Below are 23379 nucleotides of genomic sequence, written 5' to 3' on the forward strand. Positions count from 1 at the left end.
AGCAGGAATTACTGCATGTAGGCAAATTTCCCAGGTCACCACAGAAGCTTATCTTTTAAGCTCTGTTTTGTTAGAGTCTGATGCCTCAAACTTCAAACAAAAATGTTTGCCAGCAATGACATTTTGGTACTTCTCATGGGTTTACAACCAACCTCCTCTTGGCTCGTGTCTGGTTTACTTCTGTGTGGTTTAGCTTTCTAGTGAGGAGCATTATTTTTGAAACAAATTTCCCAGGTCACCACAGAAGCTTATCTTTTAAGCTCTGTTTTGTTAGAGTCTGATGCCTCAAACTTCAAACAAAAATGTTTGCCAGCAATGACATTTTGGTACTTCTCATGGGTTTACAACCAACCTCCTCTTGGCTCGTGTCTGGTTTACTTCTGTGTGGTTTAGCTTTCTAGTGAGGAGCATTATTTTTGAAAGGGACTTCAGCCAGTAGCTAAACCCAAATTCTGCATGAACCACTGAGAGGTTTTTTTGTTTTATTGCCTTCTAATACATAAATGTTACTCTAGCAATTCAGGAAACTTTGACTTAGAGCAGACGATGGGCAAACCTTGGAACGACACCACAAAGGCTTAGAAAAAGTTGGAAGAATAAGCAAAAGAGACATTCAGATGTGCATATGTCACAAAGCTGTTTGCAGGTGTTCTTGGCAGTGATCTTTTTTAGCACTGTCAAAATAGATGATGAGGAATTTCCCCTTTGAAACTGGGGATGAAAGGAGAAATTCCCTCAGTATTACAGGGTTACCAATAGGTTCCGCTCTAAGTACGGGTGAGAATTTGGGGGGAGATCATGGGCCTGTTTGTCCCTAGTAGTTTGCCTATCCTGACTTCCTGGTACTTCAGAAAAATCTGATGCAGTCAGAGCTCACTCAGTTCTCAGTCAAACATCTGTGTTCTGTCTTGGTTGTGCAGGCCAAGGTCCGAGAGCTGGAGGAGAAATGCCGGACACAGAGCGAGCAATTTAACCTCTTGTCCAGAGAATTGGAGAAGTTTCGACAGCAGGCAGGGAAGATTGATCTCCTGAGCAGTAACACATTGGCATCCTCAGATATCTCTGGTTCTCCTGGTAAATCTCTATCCCAGTTAATGAATGGAATAGCCACTTCTATAGGCAAAGGTAAGGATGAGCCTTGTATTTGTAGGTGTGACTTTTGCCCTGGAGTTTTCGAGATGCAACTCCACAACGTAAATAGTTTGCTCTACAGATTGAGGATAGAGTTCTGTGACTTGTTTAAATTTCAGAGTATCTCTAAGAGATACTTCACTGAGCTTATTCCAGTTTTATTCAGGCACTGCTCTAAGCAGAATTATCTCCAATCGTTGTTGGGTGCAGTGATGAGAAACTTGTTCAGCATTAAATTATGTATTCCTTATGTAAAAATCTACTTCCATTGGAAGAAGAAAGACTGTCTGCATATACAGTCAGCTTTGTTGTAAAACCTCCTCTGTTTCAAGGGCAGGAGTAGGTCTGATATCTTGTTGAAGTAGAAATTCATGGGGGAAGAAAGCACAAAGACCTCCACACTACATTGGCCATTGCAGAAAACAAACTTGTAACCAGAGCTGGGTAGAAAATGAAGCAACTGAATGGAGTAGTTAGACAGACATGAAAATAGTTTTGGCTGAATTTCATTTGCTCAACAGAAATTATGCGTGTCATAAAAAATTGAAGGTAAAACATTTAAAAAATCAATAGAAGCAAACACTGTCTACAAAACAAATTCTGGCACAAAGTGACTTAGGTTGGAAACTAGGTTCATGGGATATATTTTAACAGAAATTAGTAGGAGCAATGTCTACAGTTGCTTGCTGAACTGGGCAGAGGTATGTCTAACTGTGTTTAAAATTATATTTAAATATGTAACTCCTAGTGGTTTTAGAAACAGAAAAGTCTCAACAAAAATATTGTTGACTTGAGTTTTAAAAGAAATGGAGAATGTAAAGAAAAAGACTACTTAATTTACATCTGTATTGGTATTCTTACACTTAGAGTGCCCAGTAGAGTCAAGAATATGTGTTTATCTAAGATCTGTGTTGAACTTTCACCAGGTCATCTCCCGTTGCCAGAGGCAACATCTCTCCTAAGTACAGAGCTTTGTAAACCATCCATTATTCATAAGAAAATTGCAAAGATCAAGGCAAGAGGTTACCTGGGGACACTAGAAAGTAACTTCCATGGAAATCCCATGTTAGACTGTGCATTGTTATGATGTTGTTGTGGAGGCTGAGGAGTGTGCTCAGCAGCCCAGTGTCACCCATGCTGGAATGACTTTAACCACTTGGTCAGCAAAGAAACTGTTGTCAGGTAATTCCCATCACTTACAAATTCCTCCAGAGTTTAAAAGTAAGGATGAAAAGGAACTGAAAAAATTAAATAGTCTTGACTTTTTTTTTTGGTTTTGTCTTCCTCAGCTGCTAGAAAAACTCTGAGGCACAGGGCCTAGAAATCACAAATCATTTCCCTACCCTTAGAGATGAGCAGTTATTTTCAGTGAAGGGTGCTAAACTCAATGTGAAACCAAGTCAAAAGGAACCAAGGTGACATCCTTCTTTCATTTCAGTTCAGTAACTCTGTACTTTGTATGCCTTGGGTTTCTGAACACAAAATTTGAGTGGTTGCCAGTCTTGCCCACTGTGGTGCATAAGTTCATAGGCATTTCTGGAGCTGCAAGTCTTACCTAAATGGATATTTAAGTGCTCTAAGTGGAGGATTCTCAAGTCATTACCAGATAGCTGTAAGAAGTTAGTAGAAATTTCCTTGCTATCAACAGGATTAGCTCCTCATGTCTCTAAGGACAGGATTTTCAAAGCAACAATTAATTTCTAAGCAAAGGTAATTAGGTATTGAAATGTCCTTTAGGCAGCTAGGGAAGGTCCAGCCTGTACAACTGCAGTTGATTGAAGTGAACTCCAATCCTCCAATGAAAACCAACTAAACTTTTGAAGCTCCTCAGTCAAACTCTCCAAAGTAATTTATATTGATTCTTAAAATACTCATGGAAAAACCTCTTAAAAAACATGCCAGTCAGAAATCTGCCAAGAAACCCTTGAGTAAAACCACAGCAAACAAAACAAGGTTTGTACCGAAGGCATTTAAAGGCCTTTCACAAAACCTATTGATTTTCATGTGGCTTAGAATTCAGGGCCTGTGTATAAACATCAGAAATCCTTGGCCAATGTTCATTCTCAGTGTGATGACAATAAAATGATGTTTGAGCAAGTGGGCAGGATTTGTAATTATTGAAACCAACCCTTTCGCGTTAATGATGGTGATGCTGCAGCAAGTTCTTCAAACCAGAAGTGTAATTATTTTTATTATGTGTGAGGAAGAAAGAACACAAGAGGGAACACAAGGACAATGTTCAAAGCAAAGCAAATGACGGAAATGAGATCAGTTTATGACCAGCTGCTTTGCCTTAATTGGTGAGGTTTGAATGTAGCAGGAAATGAAATAAACCTAGCCAGAATGGATTAAAGCACAAAAAGGTCACTTTAAACAGAGAATAACGTCACAACGAGATATAGAAACCTTAAGATTTATTATTCATCAGATAAGAGGCTCCTTTTAATGGTCTTTCTAGATAATTTAGGTAGTCTGTATGGTATCAGCAGTTGCAATAAATAAAATGGAGACTTTAATTGTACTGCAAGTATGAGCAGCTTTAATTCTCCTGAACCATTAAATTAGGCCTGGTGCTCTTCTTTTTTCCTTGAAAGGGTGTTTGTCAGGATTCCTTAACAGATATTTGTCAGTCATGGAAAAATCAAGGCCATTTTTGAGTGTATATGGATTTTACAAAAGCTTTATGGACAAAACCCCTGTGGCTTTATACAGTTCTCTAATATTTAGAGAGGAAAAAAAGAAAAGAGACATTTCTAGATGCTGCTGTGTGTTCTTAGGAGCTGACCTCTTGTATTTTTCATTTTTAACTCTTTTTCCAGAGGGCAAATAGAAAAGGAAAGGTGTTTGTTGGGCTTTTCCCCCTTAATTTCCAGTTAACAAGCTTTGAAACAGTCTTTATAGGCCTGATTCCTCCACATCCTGGTGTTTGAGCCCAGAGACATCAGTGTAATTATCTTGGATGAATGAGACAACAAGTTTGAAATAGCTTTTTATTTTGGAGGTGAAGGTAGATCAGTTTTTAAATGCAGCCTTTATACCATACTCCTGTACTCACAATCCACAAAAATAAGTGTCCAAGGTAGGAACAATCAGATTACAGACATGCAGGAGGTTTCAGGAGGAATGTGCTTCATGCACTGTGAATATCAATTTTGTTTGTTTTTTTTTTTTTTTCAAAAACATTACTTGATGCTTGTGTTTAATTTTTAAAATCCAACTGTGGCTCTATGCACATGGAATCAGCATGAATTTATATATATTATTGAAGCATCTCATGACCTTTTAAAAAAGGCTCCTGTCCAAAATACACAGGAACTAACTGCTAAGGCTTACATGAAAATCTGTACTTTCCTGGTTATTGCAGATATTAGAAGCCCTTGAAAATGCAGTAATTTTAAAGCTGCTTTAAGAAATAGATCAAATTGTGGTCCCACAGTATGAAAAGAGCCTTAGAGGATCAGCTTCAGTTGTTGCACACGTTTTTTCATACAGAGATGGGAGCTGATGGCACCCAATGCCAATCTTATTGAGAAGGGAGATGTTCCACTGCACGAGTAGCCACATCAACAGAGAAACAGAGGACACTGAAGGTGGCAATAAGTCCAGTTAGGAAGACAGATCCATTTTGTGTAGGTAGATTTGGGGCAGAGGGTGTATTTCCACACAGATTGATGGAGCAAGGCCAGAGGAGGTCACCAAGTTGCTAAAAGGACTGGAGCATCTCCCCTGTGAAGACAGACAGAAGAAGTTGGGGCTGGTCAGCCTGGAGAAGAGAAGGTTATGTGGAGACCTCAGAGCAACTTTTCAATATCTGAAGGGGCTCCAGGGAAGTTGCAGAGGGATCTGTGTTAGGAGCTGCAGTGACAAGACAAAGGGCAATGGGTACAAATGGAAAAAAGGGAAATTTAGGTTAGATATCAGGAGAAAGTTTTTCCCTGTGAGGGTGGTGAGACACTGGCACAGGTTGCCCAGGGAGGCTGTGGCTGCCCCAGCCCTGGTAGTGTTCACAGCCAGGTTGGCTAAAGCCTTGAGCAACCTGCTCTGGTGGGAGGTGTCCCTGCCCATAGGGGTTGGCACTAGATGATCTTCAAGATCCATTCCAATCCCTAAATTCTATATTCCAATCACTCTGATGGGAAGTGATGGATCTGTGTAGGTTCTATGTAGTTATTAGTGCTGTCTGGGGCCATAGATATGTACAGTCACAATTCCAACTACCACACAGTTTTCTCTCCTGTATATTAAGGACCCAGGGTAAGTTTAATGCACCTGTTTTACAATAAAAAAAAAGTAAGGCATTTAATATCACAGATAATCCTGGAGTTCCTGACAATGTGTGTTCCTATCCTGGTTATCATCCTATATGCATGCAAAGCAAGAGCTATATTGTCCTAGAATCTCTCTCCACATTTGGTATGTAGTGCAACTAATTAAAAAACAAAGCCTGAAAAATCTAGGAGGTATGAGACCAAACAACAGTTTGCTTTGAATAAATAATCACAGTTGGCCCAATTATTTATAGGCTTGGCGCTGACAGGCTGATATGGCAAGCACATTAACAGCAAACAGAAGGAGCTAAATTGGCTAAAGGTTTCTGAACAGGGATGACTTTTCTGTTATATATGTGAAAAAGGTTCCAAGAATAAAAAATGTGCCCTTTTCCAGCCTGGGGATTGCTGTAAGCAGTGCTGGTTGTAATTAATCTTTTGTATGGTGAGTTGTATATTTCCCTGCTGTCACTGTGCTTAAACTGTCCTGCTGTAAATTACAGTGATGCAGAGAAAATTAATCATATCAGACTAAGGAGCACACCAGAAAAACCCTCTGATGATATTCTTGGAGCTTATTCTCCTCTGCAGTGTGAAGAAAGAGGTTCCACTGATAATTCCTGGTGATGTGGCTCTGGGAAGTTTGCAATTCAGGAGCAAAATATTGCTGTCCAGACTGCTGGAGAATGGGAGAGGAAATGCTGAACCTACACATAGCCAGGGTCTGAAAAATTAGAGCATAGGCTCATTATGTTAATGAGAAGGAGAATGCACTTCTGCATATCTCAATGTGTCAGCAGTGGACTGTGCTTTGCTGTAGCTTCTGCTGATGCTGCAGGTAGAAGTAAGCTCAGTTTACTGTTTCCTGCTTTCATGTGGTTTGGGGACAAAACTAACAGCAAAAGGGAAAAAATGTAGAAGCATTTGATATTACTCTTTATTAGTCTCTCTTGTAAACTTGATGAAGTTGTTCTTTTTACTCACCTTTAGGTCTGGTTTTCACTCCAGTCAATAGGAGATAAGTGTTCAGCCTCTTGTCATGCTGCCTCCTTAGGTGCACTCTAAACTGCCTTTTCCTTTTTGTTTTAAAACCTATTTTAAAAAGCATAAGAAAAACATTCAAAGAGGATTTCTGGAGAATTTTCCTTTTTTTGTGGCCTCAGTTTTCCATTTTTTAGAAACTGGAGAGATGGCACTGTGACCAAATGACATATTTTAGTACTGGTGTTAACGAGGAGCTCTTAAGAAATATGAGGCAGGTGCTCTTGACACTTATTGCCTGCCAAAAGTCAAACCACTTCATTTCAAAATGAATATCCTGCCAACTAAATCATTAACATTTCAGTCGCTTTCTTAGACACAAAGTGCATGACTTGATTCTACTTTCCAGTATATGACAGAGTCTCCAGAGGAGATAAAGGTTCTAACAGCAGTTTTTAGTGCTGGGCATGTTAAACACCATGTCAGATAACTTCTTCAAACACTCAACTGACTCAGAACCAAGGTGGACTTTTTTTCATCAGGGGAAACTTGGAATTTTTTCAATTAAAACCCCTTCACTTTCTACATTATGTTTTCTTACATATGGTTGACTTATACAATTTACCAAAACACTGGGAATGAGTAGGCTTAGCTCCTTTTATGCTCTGCAGTCTACCTATCTTAGTCCTTTTCTAGAATGATTTCTAACAGGAGAAGAAAATAACTCACTGCTGCTTATTACTTGGCAGTGTTTCTGCTGGAGAACAATTACTTAATCTCGTGTGTGTTTTGTTCACTGCCAGTTCATGAAAGTCCATCTGGAAGTCGCTGTGTGATTTCAGAGTTTATACGACCCCTTCAAATCTCTGGAGACAAACCAGAACAACTGTCTGTCAAACCTACATTCCTGTCCAAGTCAAGATCTGGTACCCCAAGATGCAGATTTGATTCAGACGTGAGTCTTGTTCAATTTCTTCCTGAAAATGTATTTTATGGGGCCAAGACTTCTCTGCTTCTGGGGATTGATGCAGGTTGATCCACCTGCTTTTAAATAGTCAAGACATGAATGTGCTCATTTTCTGAGACAACTTGGGAACATGACTAGTGGGAATTTAACTGATATTTTCAAAGAAGCTGCAGCTGATACACAGCAGAAAATAGAGGTGTGTAAGAACCTTGAGCTTCTCTGGAAACTTCAGCCTTCAGTGATGTACTGCTGGGCATGAGGTGTAGGTCAGCATTGCTGTCTGGGTCTGGTTTGGTGTAGGTCTGTGTTATACAGGTTTATTAGTATTTTATTCTGTCTACCAAAAGGTGTGACTTTGATACAGCCTGGGCAAATGGAAGAGGAATTCCATGCAGAGCCCTGTCCAGGCAGGGATGCTCTGACAGAAAAGCAGCTAATTCTGCAGGACTCATTCTTTGCCTGGTTTTCATGGGGTGTGAATCTTCTCACTGCAGCAAGGCAGACACCACCTGCTAACAGCTGTTCCCAGCACTCTCCTAAACTCAGACTGAGCCTGTAAAATGGAACTCAAAGTTTCAGGATGTTGTTGTTCATCTCTTCTACCATTTAACTTTACATCTTGTATTTAATTGTACTTTGGAAAGGTTCTGTACATCCTTTCTTTGAAAGGTTTTCTGCTTTTCTGTAGAATTCTAGTAGAAATCCAATGGGAAGCTCAGAAGAGCTTTCCAAAGGTGCCATAGCAAGTTGATTGTTAATATTTAGGTTAAATGTTAAATATAGAGAGGTAGAGGACAAATTTTGAAAACTTTATAAAGGGCATTATTTGCATACAGTAAGCACTTTCCATGAGGAAGTGATCTTCAGATTTTACCCCTCACTTTGCAGTCTGGAATCCCTTTCTTAATCTTCCTAGGAGTAAATAAATTGTAACTGTGTGCATATTCTCTATCTATGTTATATTCATTGCTACTGAACCTGTGGAATTTGATTCAAAATGCTTCTGAATGGCTCACAAGCCTGAGTTTGGTGTAGGATATTCGACAAAATACTAGATTCTTGTATAATAGGAATTCCATGGGCATATCCAAGGATTATCCACAAGAAATATTTGTGTATATTTATGTAGCAGCATTACTGAAAAGTGCAAACATTCACTGCTTTTTGAAGAGGCCCTAGAAAAAAAAGCAGCCCGAAGTAGTCAAAGCAGAAAAAGCAGCTTAGTGATGAGACTTAGGGAAGCAGAACTAACAGCAAGGAACAGAAGAAGCACACGTCAAATTTAATTCCCTTTTTCTATTATTTTTGAGTTATCTCTCACTGAGGATGTCAAGGCCTCTTTTGCAGAATTGTTCGTTTTGTGCCTTCCAGAGTGTAATTATGTGATCCATACTTGAATTATGCAAGCTCACAGAAATTAAGCTCCATTCCTTTATAGAGATATCTAGACCCAAGGGAGAGTGTCTGAATAAAATCTCAGAATGGAGCATAATGCTGGGAAGTCTGAAATAAATAAAAGAAAAGTGATACTCCGCAAAAAAAAAAAAACATATTTGCAATTGCCCTGGTTGCTACTAGTGATAAAGTCTTCTAGAATAACCATTGTTGGTTGAGTTATGCACTTGGTGACATGGTAGGATAAAGGTAACAGAGTGATAAGCCTTGCAAATTTGTCTGTATCCCAAATGCTGCCCAGAGGAGGATACCTGTGAGCTGACTGGTATTGGCCTCCTCACTGGAGTGGAATATTGACAGAACAGTTTGTGCTGTGCAAACCCAAGAAGCTAACCCACCTCTTAAGAGTTAATTCAGAGGAAAAGTGGCTTGATGCAGTATTTTTTTGGTGTACATTTGACAGGGACCAGTTCAGACCTGGAAGTTGCAGTTCAGATTTCACTCTGTCTGGATTGCAAAATTTCAGCCAATTTTCAGCTGGTTTATCTTATTTGATCCCACAGTTAAACCTGCTATTTCTACCTTAAAGTTCTCTCAAACTCAGGTAAAAAGCTGCTCATTTTCTCTGCAGTGGCTAGCAGCATTCTGTAAATAAGTACAGGGAAGTTAGTTTCTCGCTTTAAAAACTCTATTAGGCTCAAAGCATAACTGCAAGAATTCCTGTTTTAGCCATGAGACACCTCGTGCAGAGCTAAAACAGGTGGAGAGTGTGTTAATTCAGCATCACAATTTAATCTTCAGGTCTTGTAGACCAGATTTGTACTGGAATAAATGTGTGGCTTTGCAGAGTTGAATTAAATATGATGGTTAATTCAGAGGAAATAAATACACTACTCCTTTCAGTTAGTGGAATGGGTGGAATTCAACAGATGCTGCTGATTTGGATTGGACTGAATTGGATTGGATTGGCAAGGGAGTAGAGTTTGTGTGATACTCATTGTTGCTAAGTGTTTGGAAGTTGACACTTGTACCAGCTCTAAACTCAGCATTTGTCTTGAGTACTTAGTCACTGGTATCAGCCCTTCTAAGTAAAATTAACCACTTGTGTTCCATGTTAGAATTCAATTATTTTATTCCTGTGCAGTGTGTTCACTGTCTGATTTATATCACCAGTCAGGAAAACTGTTCATGCAGCTTTTTGAAATCACATGATCTTGTGGCTTTTTTTCCCCTCTACAGATGGATAATGATCAGAATTCCAATACCTCAAAGCAGAGATATTCTGGGAAAGTCCATCTTTGCATTGCCCGTTATAGGTAAACTCTCATCTCATTATATTTATCACACACAGTTGTAATGTTCAGCTTTAGGTTTTGCTTCGCCCTGTCCACACACTGAATTATTACATGGAATCAATGCTATGGAGAGCAAACCTTTTCCTGTTTGCACTGGCTGCAAAATAGTTCCAGGTGCTTTAATTGTCAGAGGAAGATGAACATGCCTTGGCTCTCTTACCCACCACTGTATTTCTGGCCATCAGTGCCTGAGTGAGATGAAATGTTACCTCCTACTTTATAGAGAATGTCTCAGTCTGTTCTTATAAACTGCTTTCTCAAGCAAGAAAAGATTTAAAAGTCCATCCCATCTTTGCTTTGCACTTTCAAATTTCAGATTAAAAAGTACTGTCACAATAAGAAACTTGGTGACAGTTTATTTCAAGATGGATATGGACTTAAGTATTTTAAAAGTACTTTTAGTCCCTGAGTACCTCGGTGACAGTTTATTTCAGGATGGATATGGACTTAAGTATTTTATAAGTACTTTTAGTCTCTGAGTACCTTCTTTTAGCTGTAACTCTGTGGTTTTGGCTTTTTTCACCTTGTCTCTGTTGAAGTTAATAAACTTGTGTAAAATACACATCAAACATATAAAACGAATGGAATAAATGGGCTGGAAAAGAACCCCCTAACTGAGTTTGCTTTAATTCATTTTGCAAAAAAAATCAGGATTTTGGCCAGTGTATTCAAAGAGACCTGAGTGAGAAGCATCTAAGATCTACAGAAAAGGATATGGGTATAAGTGTATAGAGCTTGAGCAAACAGGGAGTGTTTCACAGTCAGTCACAACAGCAAACTGACCCTGACCCACTCAGAATGTGTTTTGCAAGAGCAAACAAAAAGATTGAACTGAGGAATTGCCTTTCTGTGCAGCCTTAGAGCTGTGCACCTTTTCCTGATCCATTATTCCTCCTGTATTCCTTGCAGTTACAACCCTTTCGATGGACCAAATGAAAATCCAGAGGCAGAGCTCCCTCTTACGGCTGGAAAGTACCTCTATGTGTACGGAGATATGGATGAAGATGGCTTCTATGAAGGTATTTTTGATTTTATTTTTTTTTTTAGTCTATGAATTCATGCTAATTCATGCAGATTGAAATCAGTTTGTCTGTCAAACACGCTCCAAATTCTTCCCTTCGTCTACTACTAAATCAGTTGCTAAAATTACCCTTATCATCATTGTGTTAATTAACAGAGTTTCTGCACCAGCAAAGCCTCTCCTCGCAGGCAAAGCTAATTATGAGATATTTTATCGTGTCAGCTTTTCCTGCTGGCAAGGTTTAAGTTGACAAGAAAGCTTACTGGCAGTTCTGGTGTTTCCCTTGCTGAGCCTTTATGTTCTCAAGCTGTGAATGTTGTTTATGTACAGTTTTCACTCATAACTTCTTCCTTATCTTATCTGCTCTCAAGGCACTGACAGGAAACAGGTATTTTCCTTCGAGGATTTTAATGGCTTTGTTCTTTCCCACCAGGAGAACTTCTGGATGGACAAAGAGGACTAGTCCCTTCAAATTTTGTGGATTTTGTTCAAGATAACGAGACTCGGTTATCAAGCACATTAAGCACTGAACAAGATCAGAATTTTATCAACCGCTCGGGTCCTACTTTGGAAGGAGATCTCTTGGAGATAAGTCCACCAAGTCACATAGACTCTAGTGTCATCAGCAATGGCGCAGGGACTCTGGATGTGAACATTGATGAAATTGGAGAAGACATTGTGCCTTATCCTAGAAAAATCACCCTTATTAAACAACTAGCCAAAAGTGTCATTGTGGGCTGGGAGCCACCGGTAGTGCCACCCGGATGGGGAACCATTAGCAGCTACAACGTTCTGGTTGACAAAGAAATCCGGATGAACATAGCCTTGGGAAGCAGAACAAAAGCTCTTATAGAAAAGCTCAACATTTCCACTTGTACATACAGAATATCAATCCAGAGCATTACAAACAAGGGTAACTCCGACGAACTGCAGTGCACTTTGTTAGTTGGGAAGGATGTCATTGTAGCCCCCTCTAATCTTAAAGTGGACAATATAACCCAGATTTCTGCTGAGCTGTCCTGGCTCCCTACAAATAGTAATTATAGTCATGTCATCTTTCTGAATGAAGAAGAATTTGACATTGTCAAGGCTGCTAGCTACAAGTACCATTTTTTTAATTTGAAGCCCAATATGGCCTACAAGGTGAAGGTCATGGCAAAGCCCCATCAGATGCCCTGGCAGCTTCCCTTGGAACAACGAGAAAAAAAGGAAGCCTTTGTGGAATTTTCTACATTGCCAGCAGGTTTGATATTTTTCTCCCTACCCCAAAACTTTCCACTGAAGTTTCTCGGAAAATACCAAATAAAACAACCTTTAGCTTTCTGCTGTAATCCCTGTCACTTTCATGAGCAGACTGGGGATTATTAGATTACTTTATGGTATCCAAAATTAATTCCTGTCCTGCATTATTGTCTTCTTTGTTCCTGGGTAAGGACAGATGCATTTTTGGGAGATAAACTAGGGAAAGCCATGCTTATCATCCTCTCAGATAACATACTAAGTATTTTATCAGATTAATCTCCATTTGTATTTAATTTGTCCATTTATAATATTTCTGGTAGTAGTTTATTTTCATTGGTGTGAACAACACTGCTAGAGAAAAAAATTTTTACTTTCAGCATTTTTTTTCATTTGTGTGTGTTAAAGCACTTTTTACAGCCATTTTCCCTATTTAAAAACAACACAGACATTTTAGAGGTCCAAGAGTCATTTAGGGGATGTAAATGCCTTTTGGTTGTGAAGCTGTAACCACATTATACAAATTGAACTTGTAAAATCAACAGATTTGTTGTGTTTTGGAAAGCCTGAGGTATTTTCCCTCTTGGATTTTACATTAGGAATGTTGCTAAGTGTTGTTGGTCATTTCCCATTATTTAAGAACATTGAAGTAATGTCAAAAACTAAGGCAGAAATAATGTAGTGAATTTGAAGGATAATCTCATCATTTTGGGGGTATATGGCAGTAGCTGAAAAAATGGAATGTCTTTCCATATAGATTCACCCAGCCAAGGTCATCTAATCAAGGACAACAGGAGACTCCTTATACATTCAGTCTTTCAGAGCCCTTAATGCCTCTGCAGCAGTGGCTCCTGGAGAGTGGAATGTCAGTAGTTGTGTACTGAGCTGTGGTTAGCACACTCCCTGCTGGGATCTGATTCCAGCATAGGGGCTGGAATTAATTCTGGTCTCTTCCTTGGCTTGGGTGACTTTTATGTGAAGAGACAAGCAGGACAGCTATGCTGGTTGAGTGGAGGGGGAGTTAAGCTTGTTTGTCTCCTGCTTTAGGTGCTGTTGATTTATAGCTTCAGTAAAAATGTCCTCAGCTCAGATATGTGCTCTCTTGTCTTGAGTCATTTCAGTGAACAAGTGGTAGTGCTGTTATGGAATCTGCTAGGAGGGGCATTTCAAACTTGGGACGTGTTCTGGGGGAGTTGGAAGACATTGCCTAGATGGTGGCTTGAATTTATTAGATTTATTGACTTCTTTGGGGTTTCAGAAAGTTCTTTCAAGTGAGGAATTTTTTTCAGGCCAAACACTTGACAAGCTGTATCTCCCTCTAGTTGCTGAAGTATGCTAAGCAGGGCATGAGCTGTTCTCTACTGAGTGGCTGAAATGAAGTTTCAGCTTTTAGATCCAGAGATCCCAGAGTCTTCTTCATTGTTTCATTTCACAGAGAGCATTTTTACAGAAGCATAGCAAATTTTCACTGTTCCATAGCAAAATAAAACAGTAACTGTTGAAGTGATTGGAGGCTGATGCCTTGTGTTTCAGAAGTCATTGGAACAAAGGGAAAGGATGCCCATGAAATTAGAGTCAGCAGTGGAGTTACCATCATAGTGTGTCATGTTTTTTTGTTTTGCAAATATTGCTCAAAGCCAATATTTTAGCTTTGGGCAATCACATCTCTCTTCTTTCAAACTACAGTTAAAAGCAAGAAGTTAAAAGAATCTTCTAATGTGACTAATACTGTTTGTTCTCTCAGACTCTGGATTATTTTTACACCTTAAATACCATCAGTGTTCACTTCATTTGAAGCTGAGAAGCTTTGCTCTTTACTAGTGGGTTCAGTGATATCCTTATAGAAAAGGATATCATCAGCCACTTATTCCAAAAAAGGAATGGGGATCAGGAAATATTTATTTAAAATTTTCACACTGTATCAAACCCAGGGAGGTTTTTGGGGAATACATTAAGCAAAGATGATCTTGAGGTAACTGCTCACATTTCAAAGCTAGAGAAAGCAGTTGCAGGAAAGGTGTAGGACAGTCAGGATCTGTGGGACTTTTATGGGGTTTGAGCTAATTGGAGTAAAAAAATCATGAAGATCAAAATGTATCAGAATTCTAAACCAAACATTTATGTTGATGACCAAGACCATCAAAAGTCATGAAGAACAATTCCCCATTTAGTGATGGGGGAAAATAGAAACCATGTTAAGCTTTGGGCATTGCAGTTCATTAAAGGTATCTCTGCTACAGCCTGTGAAGGTTGAGACAGACTCCCTGGGGATTGTTTAGTTTTGGGAGCATGGAAGGAAGGTGACTTCTCCTGCAGGAGCAGATTAATGTCATTGTCATTGGCAAGATATTGGGCTAGATCAGATGCATTCTTGTAAGCTGAGCAGCCTTGCTGGACTGGGAATGCCTGCTGTCAATAAAATAGGATGGGCAGGAAAGCTGAAATTCAATCCTAACCCAAAAACTATGTCTTGGCCAAGAATAGTATGAGGTCAATTTGCATACTTTGGGCTTGCAAGTTGAAAGTACATTATAAATGCAGGGGATGGTATAAGCAAAAATTTCCTGTTGTGCCTGTACTGGCCATAATTTTATTTCCATGGCCATAATTTTATTTCCAGTCCCACTAGAGGATCAAATTCAGGGACAGCAAATTAGTGAAATGCACTGACAGTTTGCCAGCAAACTGGCTGAGACTTGTGTGGTATTTGTACATGTACTATGCACACAGTTAAAATATCTGTAGCCTTTTTGGTAGATAAACAGAAATTGGTTGTGCCCAGCTCACTGGGAAAAGCAGACTCACAGCAACCAAGGGTTGTATTCTCCTGGCTAATCTGAACTCTGCTTCTGCAATATTTTAGCAGGAGACACTTCTCAGGCTGTTAAATTAACACAGCAGGATGCCTGCAAAATTTATGAACTAATAATCTCTGTGATATTTTTACTTTGGCTTTCTGGCCAAAGTGGAGCTATTTATAGTAGGATAAAAATGCCTTTAATTAAGGATGCATTTGGTGTGCTGTTACACTAACATACTGTAAACGCCTTAAAAGGTTAGTAGACATTTTTTATTCAGAGCAGAGCAAAGATTCTGAGCCCAGTTGTCCTTTAACCAGTGTGCTGGTGGTGGAAGAGGTTGATGTTTTGCCTTGCAGTCCACTTTGCACCTTAGTTCACTGTGCTCCTAGCCCTTAATTTATGACTTTGGAGCCACTGATGGACCAGAGAGACACAATTTCAAAGTGATTTCTGAGCATGTAGTGTGCATTCAGTGCAGATCTGTACACCAAAGAGTCACTTGCTGTCACTTGCAGCAGTTTTCCCCTAACAGTGCCAATCCTGGGCCTTTTTCTCCCTGTGATTTTCTGTTCAGATCTCCTGCATTCAGAGTAAGTAGCAGTTATACAGCCTGGAGGGTTAAAAATAGATCCAGAGCAAGGTGCAAGTACATGCTATCTTACAAAGAAATATAGCTTAGTAACTGGCTGTAACTGATGGTCAGTTCCTGCTCCATGACCTGCTGAGCCTGTGCTCCTGCTTTTACATAACAACTGTGAGAAGGATATTTTGTCTTCTTAAAAAAAGAAGAAATGCTTTGAGATCTGTAGTTTCCAGCTTGCAGGTGTATCAACTGACGTACTTAATTCTGATCTAAGGCTCAACAGTGACCAGTCCCATCTTTCTTAGGTCCTCCAGCTCCACCTCAAGATGTTACTGTACGGGCTGGGTCCACACCAGGAACCATCCAGGTGTCCTGGAAACCCCCAACTCTGACCGCGACAGGAACTTCCCACGGCGCCAACGTCACAGGTTATGGTGTTTATGCGAAAGGGCAACGGGTGAGTTCTCCTTCCACTGTTGCACTGACCATCTACTTTTGGGGAATTTCAACTGACAGGTAAAGGCAACAACAAAGATGTGACAGCCCTTGAATGTGTGCAGGGGTTTCTCAGCTTTCAGTAGACCCTGCTCTTCTGTTGGTGCATGACTTGCTGATTAGCTTTCTTTCTAGAAGCATCTAAGCTTTTGGACAAAGGAGTTGAAAGGATTAAAGGCAACTGCTGCTAAGTGGTGTGGAGCCCTGGCTGGGCTCTTACAGCCCACTCTGTGCTGGCCATAGTTCACTCCATGTGAAGACTTTGAATGCTGTAGTTTAGTGGGGTTGAGGGGAGGGAAGGAAATGTCTTCATGCTCACGAGTCGCTTGTTTGTGTCCTCAGGTGGCAGAGGTGATCTTTCCAACAGCAGAGAGCACACTGGTGGAGCTACTGAGACTAAGGAGCTTGGAAGCAAGGGAAGTTACTGTTCGAACTCTCTCTGCCCAGGGGGAATCAGTGGACTCTTCTGTTGTTGCCATTCCATCTGACCTACTGGTGCCTCCAACCCCTCACCCCAGAACTGCTCCCAAATCTAAGCCATTAGCAAGTGCCAGAGCCCCAGAAACCAAAGAAGAACATTTAGGTCCACATTTAAAAATGGATGAGTCGTGGGAGCAGACTCGTTCGGCATCCCCTGTTCATGGACACATGCTTGAGCCACCTAACTTCCACAGCCCACTGCAGGGGAGGAGGTCTCCATCACCCAACCGAATACTCCCTCAACCTCAAGGCACACCTGTCCCAAATACTGTTGCAAAAGCCATGGCAAGAGAAGCTGCACAAAGAGTTGCAGAGAGCAATAGGGTAAAGGCAAACTTTTCCTTAAGGTTTTTTTTTGGGGTTGGATTTATTCATTGTGTCACATCCCATCAAAGATTTTTTTCATCATGTGGTTTAAGGAGCAGCTAACCATTCCTAAAGTCTGAAGATCCATAGTTTGAGAAGAAGCAGTGTGCTAAAATCGTGTCATCTTCCATAAATATGCTTGTAACCATAAGGAGCATTAATCAGCTTTTGATTAGCATAGAAACCCCATAACATCACTAGAAATGGCTCAAAAATGCAGAGCCTTACTTCTGGGGAGGGGGAGAAAGTAACTAAAAATAGTAAATCCAAGTTTGTGTATGGATCCTGTGGGAGTCAAAAGGGAGGCTTGTGTCTGTGTGAGAAAAGTCAGCCAAGTACTGAAGTACTTTGAAAGAGACCAAAACAATACAGGGCAGTTTAAAAATGGGTCTGGAAGTAGGCAAATAGACAAGAGTCCTGAGCAGATTTACTGTGAAAGCTAATCTTTTTGACAGTTCCAAAATGAGGACAGAGACTCCTTTCCATGAGGGAAGCTAACCAGCAGTCAGATAAGAGACATGTCTGTATTCTAAAACCATCTGCTTTTGCAAAGCAGCGAACAGCGTTCGAGATGCACATAAAGCACTATTTTGTCTGCTGTTGTGGATCCACAGGCAATTTTACATATTTGCCTTTCTCAGAGCTACATTTTTCACAGATGTTTACAACTGCTTTTCATTACAGCTCCTCTTGTAGCTGCTAGCAGCATCACTGCCCAAAGGACAATCCCTGGCTTGAAGATCACTATGACCCATGGCTGCTGTAGTGACTCAGATGTTTGCTAGTTAATTTAAATCCCATATTTCAGGCTCTGGGGTCAGTACAGCTGATGTGTATGCATCCTGACAACATGCTCTGGTTTTTCTACTCAAGTATGCAATATTTAAATACTCCCAGTGCCCTGGGCAGTTACTCTCTCGTCACAAGCTGCTCACAACTGTCTCTTACTTTTTTGCAAGCTGTGGTGTCTGATGGTCCTTCATCTGGCACTCATCAGTTTTGTCCAGTTTTTTGGTCTCCCATAGTATCTCCAAAATAACTGCATTGATTTTGACAGCTCACTCATGTCTTAATTGCCCCAACTGATTGACTGTCCCTGTTTTGGGATGCAATTGAGCCAGTGGGTGATGACACTTTTTGGGAAGATGAGTAATTCTGGATCAGTGAGGTCTGATAAATACATATATATGCACGTGTATATTTCTTCTTTTTGTTTATAAATAATAAAACTGGAATAAATGAAATAGAGGGAGAAAAGGCAATTGGTTTCTTAGGCTCTCTGAGGTGAAAGTTGATTTAAAAACAATATAGGGCAAGAGAACGGAAATACTTCTGGTTTTGAAAATTGCAGACATAACACATGCTCTGAACTGTGTTTAATTGCATTAATTTTAGTGCTGCTTGAAATGTTTGATTCAGGAATCTGAACAGAAGTTTACAGATGAGTTCACTCTAAATGAAATCAAATTCTGACAGTGATATTTGTCATGTTTAGTTCCCTGTTGAAGAAATTCTTTGCTTGTGGTAAGCTGCTGCACAAGGAGCTGTGTGTCTTCTCCCTGACCTCATCCTGCCTGTTAAGTGGCTGATGGTTATTGTCATGAGAGTAAGCACAAGGAATTAGTAGCTGAACCAAAAGTCACCTTAGAGCAGAAGAAGAACATGAAGTCTCACTCTATAGCTTTTTTTATATTGAGGTCAAAAATGCTGTAGTGTTAGGTCATCTGCTAACCCTCTGCCAAGGGGAAATTAGTGTCTTAATCAGCAGCCTCTGCCTGTAGAATACTGAGAATTTTGACATTATGGTACAGGGAAGAAACCTAGAAGGGTCACACAGAAACATAGAATCTTTGATGAGTGAAAAAAACCACAACAAGTAAATACATCTTAAAAACTCCTAAAAGGTTACAGACAGGAAACTAAAATTGCTGCAAACCATGCCATTTCTTCCACTGGTTTCAGGACCCATTGCTGCAAACCATGACTAGATTTAAATGTTGTGTGCTTTGAGCCCTTATATTTGCCATTTCTTCCACTGGTTTCAGGACCAATTCTGCCTCACAATTTTCCATTTTTTGTTGCTTTGCTAGATGGAGAGAAGGAGTGTGTTCAGTGAAAGGAGTAACGTGGCCCAGTATGCCAACTCAGATGAGGAGGAGGATGGCTACGACTCTCCGAGTGTCAAAAGAAGGGGAGCTTCAGTTGATGATTTCCTAAAAGGGTCAGAGCTTGGAAAGCAAGTAAGTAGCCTGGTTTTGTTGTTGTGTCAGGTGTTTGGCATGAAACAAGTATTTCTGAAGCTCAGCAGGCTGTCCAGGTCACCTCCTGGTTGTTGTGGCTGTGTTGGTAAACTGGACAGACAAGCAGCTAAATCGTGGGGAGGTAGATGCATGTCCTGTTACTGGAGCATAACACTGCCTAATGGGAACTGAATGCTTGGCATGGGAACATCATCCCATGTGGCAGGTTTAAGCACTGGAAACTGGGAAAATCAAGCTGAAGAAGTTGAAATAGAAAATGTGACCAGACTGTCATGTTTGGGTTCTGGGCTTTCCTGTCTGATGTGTCACTACTACATATGAAAATATCCTGTGGAAAAAAGGGTAAGTGGGAAGGACTTCTGTGTTCTATGAAAGCCATAACCCATAATCTTAGTTACAGGAAACCAACATCATATATGCTTGGCATGCTGTAAGCAACAGAAAGATGTTGCCAGAATTTTGCACAATTGAACAACTTTTAGTCAGAGCCCACTGAAAACAAATATAAACCAATTTATTGCATTATTTTCAAGAGAGATGGAAATTCTAGAAAAGAGATATTTTCTTATGTCTTGGCATAGTTGAATAAACCTTTCAGCCAAACATTTGACCTCCCATGTTGAAGAGTGCAGGCAATGCCATTCTTGCTCGTATCAGTTCTGAGACTTCCTGCAATTTTGGTTCTGTTTATTATGGATATTCAAGCAGTTATAAATGTATAAACATCGCTTCAAATTCCCAGTGTTCTAAAATGTGGCTCTGGATTTGATTTGGTTCCATTTTCACATACAGTGGGTCCCATCTGTAGAATCCATGCAGTCATGCTGTGCTTGCAAAATGTGCATGTGGGTGAGGTGAAACTGTACCTCTGTATACGATTAAAATTAGCCTGGGCACAAAGAGGCCAAGATTTTCCAACAAGAATAGTGATCTTATTAAGAATCACAGAATCAACTGGGTTGGAAAAGACCTCCAAGATCATCAAGTCCAACCACACCGTGGTTACTAGACCATGGCACTAAGTGCCACATCCAGTCTCAGCTTGAAAACCTCCAGGGATGGTGAATCCACCACCTCCCTGGGCAGCACATCCCAATGCCTGAGCACTCTCTCTGTAAAAAATCTCTTCCTAATATCCAACCTAACCCTCCCCTGGCAGAGCTTGAGTCTGTGCCCTCTTGTCCTGCTGCTGGTTGCCTGGGAGTGCAGAAGACCCAGTGCAAAAATTTTAGTGTTTGTAAGGGATCAAGATCACTTCATTTTTCTGATAACCATACTTCATATTTAATCTTGGTAAATAAACTTGGGGTTATCTACCATGTAAGTACAAAGCTGCTGCTCCATGTGGACTTACTACTTCAGATCATTAAAGGGTAGAGTGTGTCTGCTTTGCCAAACAAGCTTTGGATATGAACCCTGGAAGCCTGGCAACCCTTAAAGTAATATTCCTTGAAGCTTAAAAATATTAAGCTCTGTTATCTACTAGGAACATCCTCAAAGATAAATTTGAAATCTCTCTGGCTACAAGTATTCTCAGATCTGATTAGGTTTCAAATTTCGTTTTTATGTAAGGCTGAAAGAATTCCTCATAGCTTTAAAACACTGTGTCAAAAATGCTCTTTGGGAAGGAGTGGTTAAATGGTGTCTGGCAAAACAGCTAAGTGTAAATTGATTATTATTTATTTTATAGCTTCAGAGATAGTGCTTTTCATCGTTTAATTGCTCATTTGCATTGTTTATGCAGGACCATCTCTTGTTGCTTGATTTGATAGTGGAGAAGTGGCTTTTCTCTAGAGTTCTAGAATATTTGACTCTTCATATATTCAACAGCAACCTGACACTCAGATGATTCTGTTTTAAAATTTGTCCATGGGCATACAATGAGCTTTGTTTGTGATGTGATTTGTTAAAAGGAAGCAACTCCTATTTAACAGTAGCAATCCAGTAGGACATACTTTTCTCTCCTCATTTTCCAACTAATTCAAAACTTACAGGAACTCAAAATAATTGGACTAATTTGAAGAGACAATTATGGTTTTCGCCAGTCTATTCCTACAATGTGTAAGAGAATTAAAGCTTCAAATGCCATCAGCTGGATATGTCACACAGTGGTGGTAACATCCTGCAAGAATTAAGTGCTGATCACTTTTAAATTCTAATGTGATGTAACAAACAGCTGTGAAGAACAGATGATATGTGAATTATCCTAGGGCTTTTGCAATTTGGTCAGCAAGTCCATTGGTGCATGAAGGATCTCTTTAAATCAAGGGAATTTAATCAAGACTAAAACTAGATTTGGTGCTGTGAATGCAGATAATTATTTTTTTTCTTTTTTTTTGGTATTACCTGGGAATAAGATTGGATTTCTTGAATTTGGATCATAGATGGGCAAAACAAAACCTATACATGATCTCCTCACCAGAACAGAGCAGCAAGCCACATGATGCAAATTGTATGTGGTTATCAGGGTGATACTCAAACCTAGGAAATGCTCCAGTCCTCATTGGTGTTATCCAAGGATTTACAGCTTTACAGGCAGTAAGGAGTTTTCTTCTCACCTTGTCAATTAGCCTCACTATTGCCATGGGGAAGAGTACCACACAGAGAGCAGCAGAGGTTCTGACTTGTCAGATATTATGGAAGAGGACGAGGAAGAGCTGTACTCAGAAATGCAGCTGGAGGATGGAGGAAGACGTCGGGTCAGTGTGACTTCACACAATGCACTTAAGGTAAGTGTGGCTGCAGGAAATCCTTAAAAGCACCTCCATATTTTGATTCTTCCTTCCAAGCATTTCTCTTAGTCAATTATGGATTTTGCAGACCATTGAACTCACTGTCCTGTAGACCTAGAACTGCTTTAATGCATTATTGCTTTTTTTTTTCTTCATTATTTATAGCTAATCTTTTAACTAACTGACTATTTTCCTATATATAATTGTTGCAGTTGCAATTTCTGTTCTACATCTGGGGACCATTCCCATGTCTAGATGAAGATATACTCCATGTGCCTCCCAGAAAATGAATTGTTTCTGAGCAAGGATATTGATATAAATACTTGTACATACTGAAAAAAACACAACTTATGTTTTTCATGTCTGAGTGATTTGTCCTGTATCCAGTGCTAGTCCCATCTCCTCCACAGGATTTAAAGCATTCTTGTAAGAAAGAGAGTTGGATCAGCTTTGTTTATCAGTGTATTATCAGAAATCCTTGTGCTCTGGTTATTAAGGGATCACCAGAGGTAGTAGGAAATAGCTATCAGAAATGTTTCCTTAACATAGGAATATTCATGAAAGACAACTTTAGTATCATAATTAAAGTGCATGTTGAATGTTGAACCCACCCAATAACGAATACATATATTTCCCCTATCATATTTGTACACGCAAATGTGTGTAGCAATTACACAAATCATGTTTTCTTAGCACAAACCCAAGGGTCAATTTTATTTTTTTCAATCTACTCTTACTTAATTTAAATGAATACTATTTTCTCAAGCATACAAGAATTTTGACCATTCTTGTAACAGCTTTCATGTGTTATAAATTCAGTCCTTTTACTCTGAAACTGTCTGGAATGAGACAGGTACTTTTTCAAAAGGAAAAATAATCACTGTTTCTATTATTCTTCCAACATAAAGGCTGAAACTGAAATCCTTCTGCATGCTACTTCTGTGCCTTTCCTCTGGGAAAAAGAGAATTATCCCTAGACTCTTCTTATTCTTTATGCATCAGAAGGTTTTAAATTAGTATTGCCAGTGTTGATACTTAAAAAGAAAGATCCAGAACCTTAACTGGTGTAGTAAATGAGTTTAGACCTGTTAAAGTTGCAGGCATGTTTCTCTTGATGTAGTAGTGTATCAAAATTATCATTGTTCATATTTATTGATTTTTTCCCCCTCTTTTATGGCAGTTTGTCTCAAGTTTCACAGGTGTGATGCACATTTTAAAAATGAATGAAAATAGGTGAAACATATATAGTCATAAAGTGACTTAGAAAATTCCTAATGCCTGAGAGGGACATGGAAAACTCAATT

At 39.7% G+C, this 23379-nt stretch overlaps 1 protein-coding gene across 3 annotated transcripts in view; it reads left to right on the forward strand.

Annotated features, from left to right (window-relative positions):
* RIMBP2 (RIMS binding protein 2) overlaps nucleotides 1-23379 on the forward strand; it is a 131322-nt gene that overhangs the window by 90574 nt on the left and 17369 nt on the right. For all 3 annotated transcript variants that reach the window (XM_009070805.1, XM_009070812.1, XM_009070820.1), the window contains 9 exons: nucleotides 921-1125; nucleotides 7184-7335; nucleotides 9982-10058; nucleotides 11007-11116; nucleotides 11552-12361; nucleotides 16047-16198; nucleotides 16579-17040; nucleotides 19173-19322; nucleotides 21914-22072. In XM_009070805.1, the coding sequence (XP_009069053.1) occupies nucleotides 921-1125; nucleotides 7184-7335; nucleotides 9982-10058; nucleotides 11007-11116; nucleotides 11552-12361; nucleotides 16047-16198; nucleotides 16579-17040; nucleotides 19173-19322; nucleotides 21914-22072 (2277 nt within the window). The remainder of the gene's footprint in view (nucleotides 1-920; nucleotides 1126-7183; nucleotides 7336-9981; nucleotides 10059-11006; nucleotides 11117-11551; nucleotides 12362-16046; nucleotides 16199-16578; nucleotides 17041-19172; nucleotides 19323-21913; nucleotides 22073-23379) is intronic.

The sequence above is a fragment of the Acanthisitta chloris genome, unplaced genomic scaffold (assembly GCF_000695815.1).
Source record: "Acanthisitta chloris isolate BGI_N310 unplaced genomic scaffold, ASM69581v1 scaffold2110, whole genome shotgun sequence".
NCBI classification, from domain to species: domain Eukaryota; kingdom Metazoa; phylum Chordata; class Aves; order Passeriformes; family Acanthisittidae; genus Acanthisitta; species Acanthisitta chloris.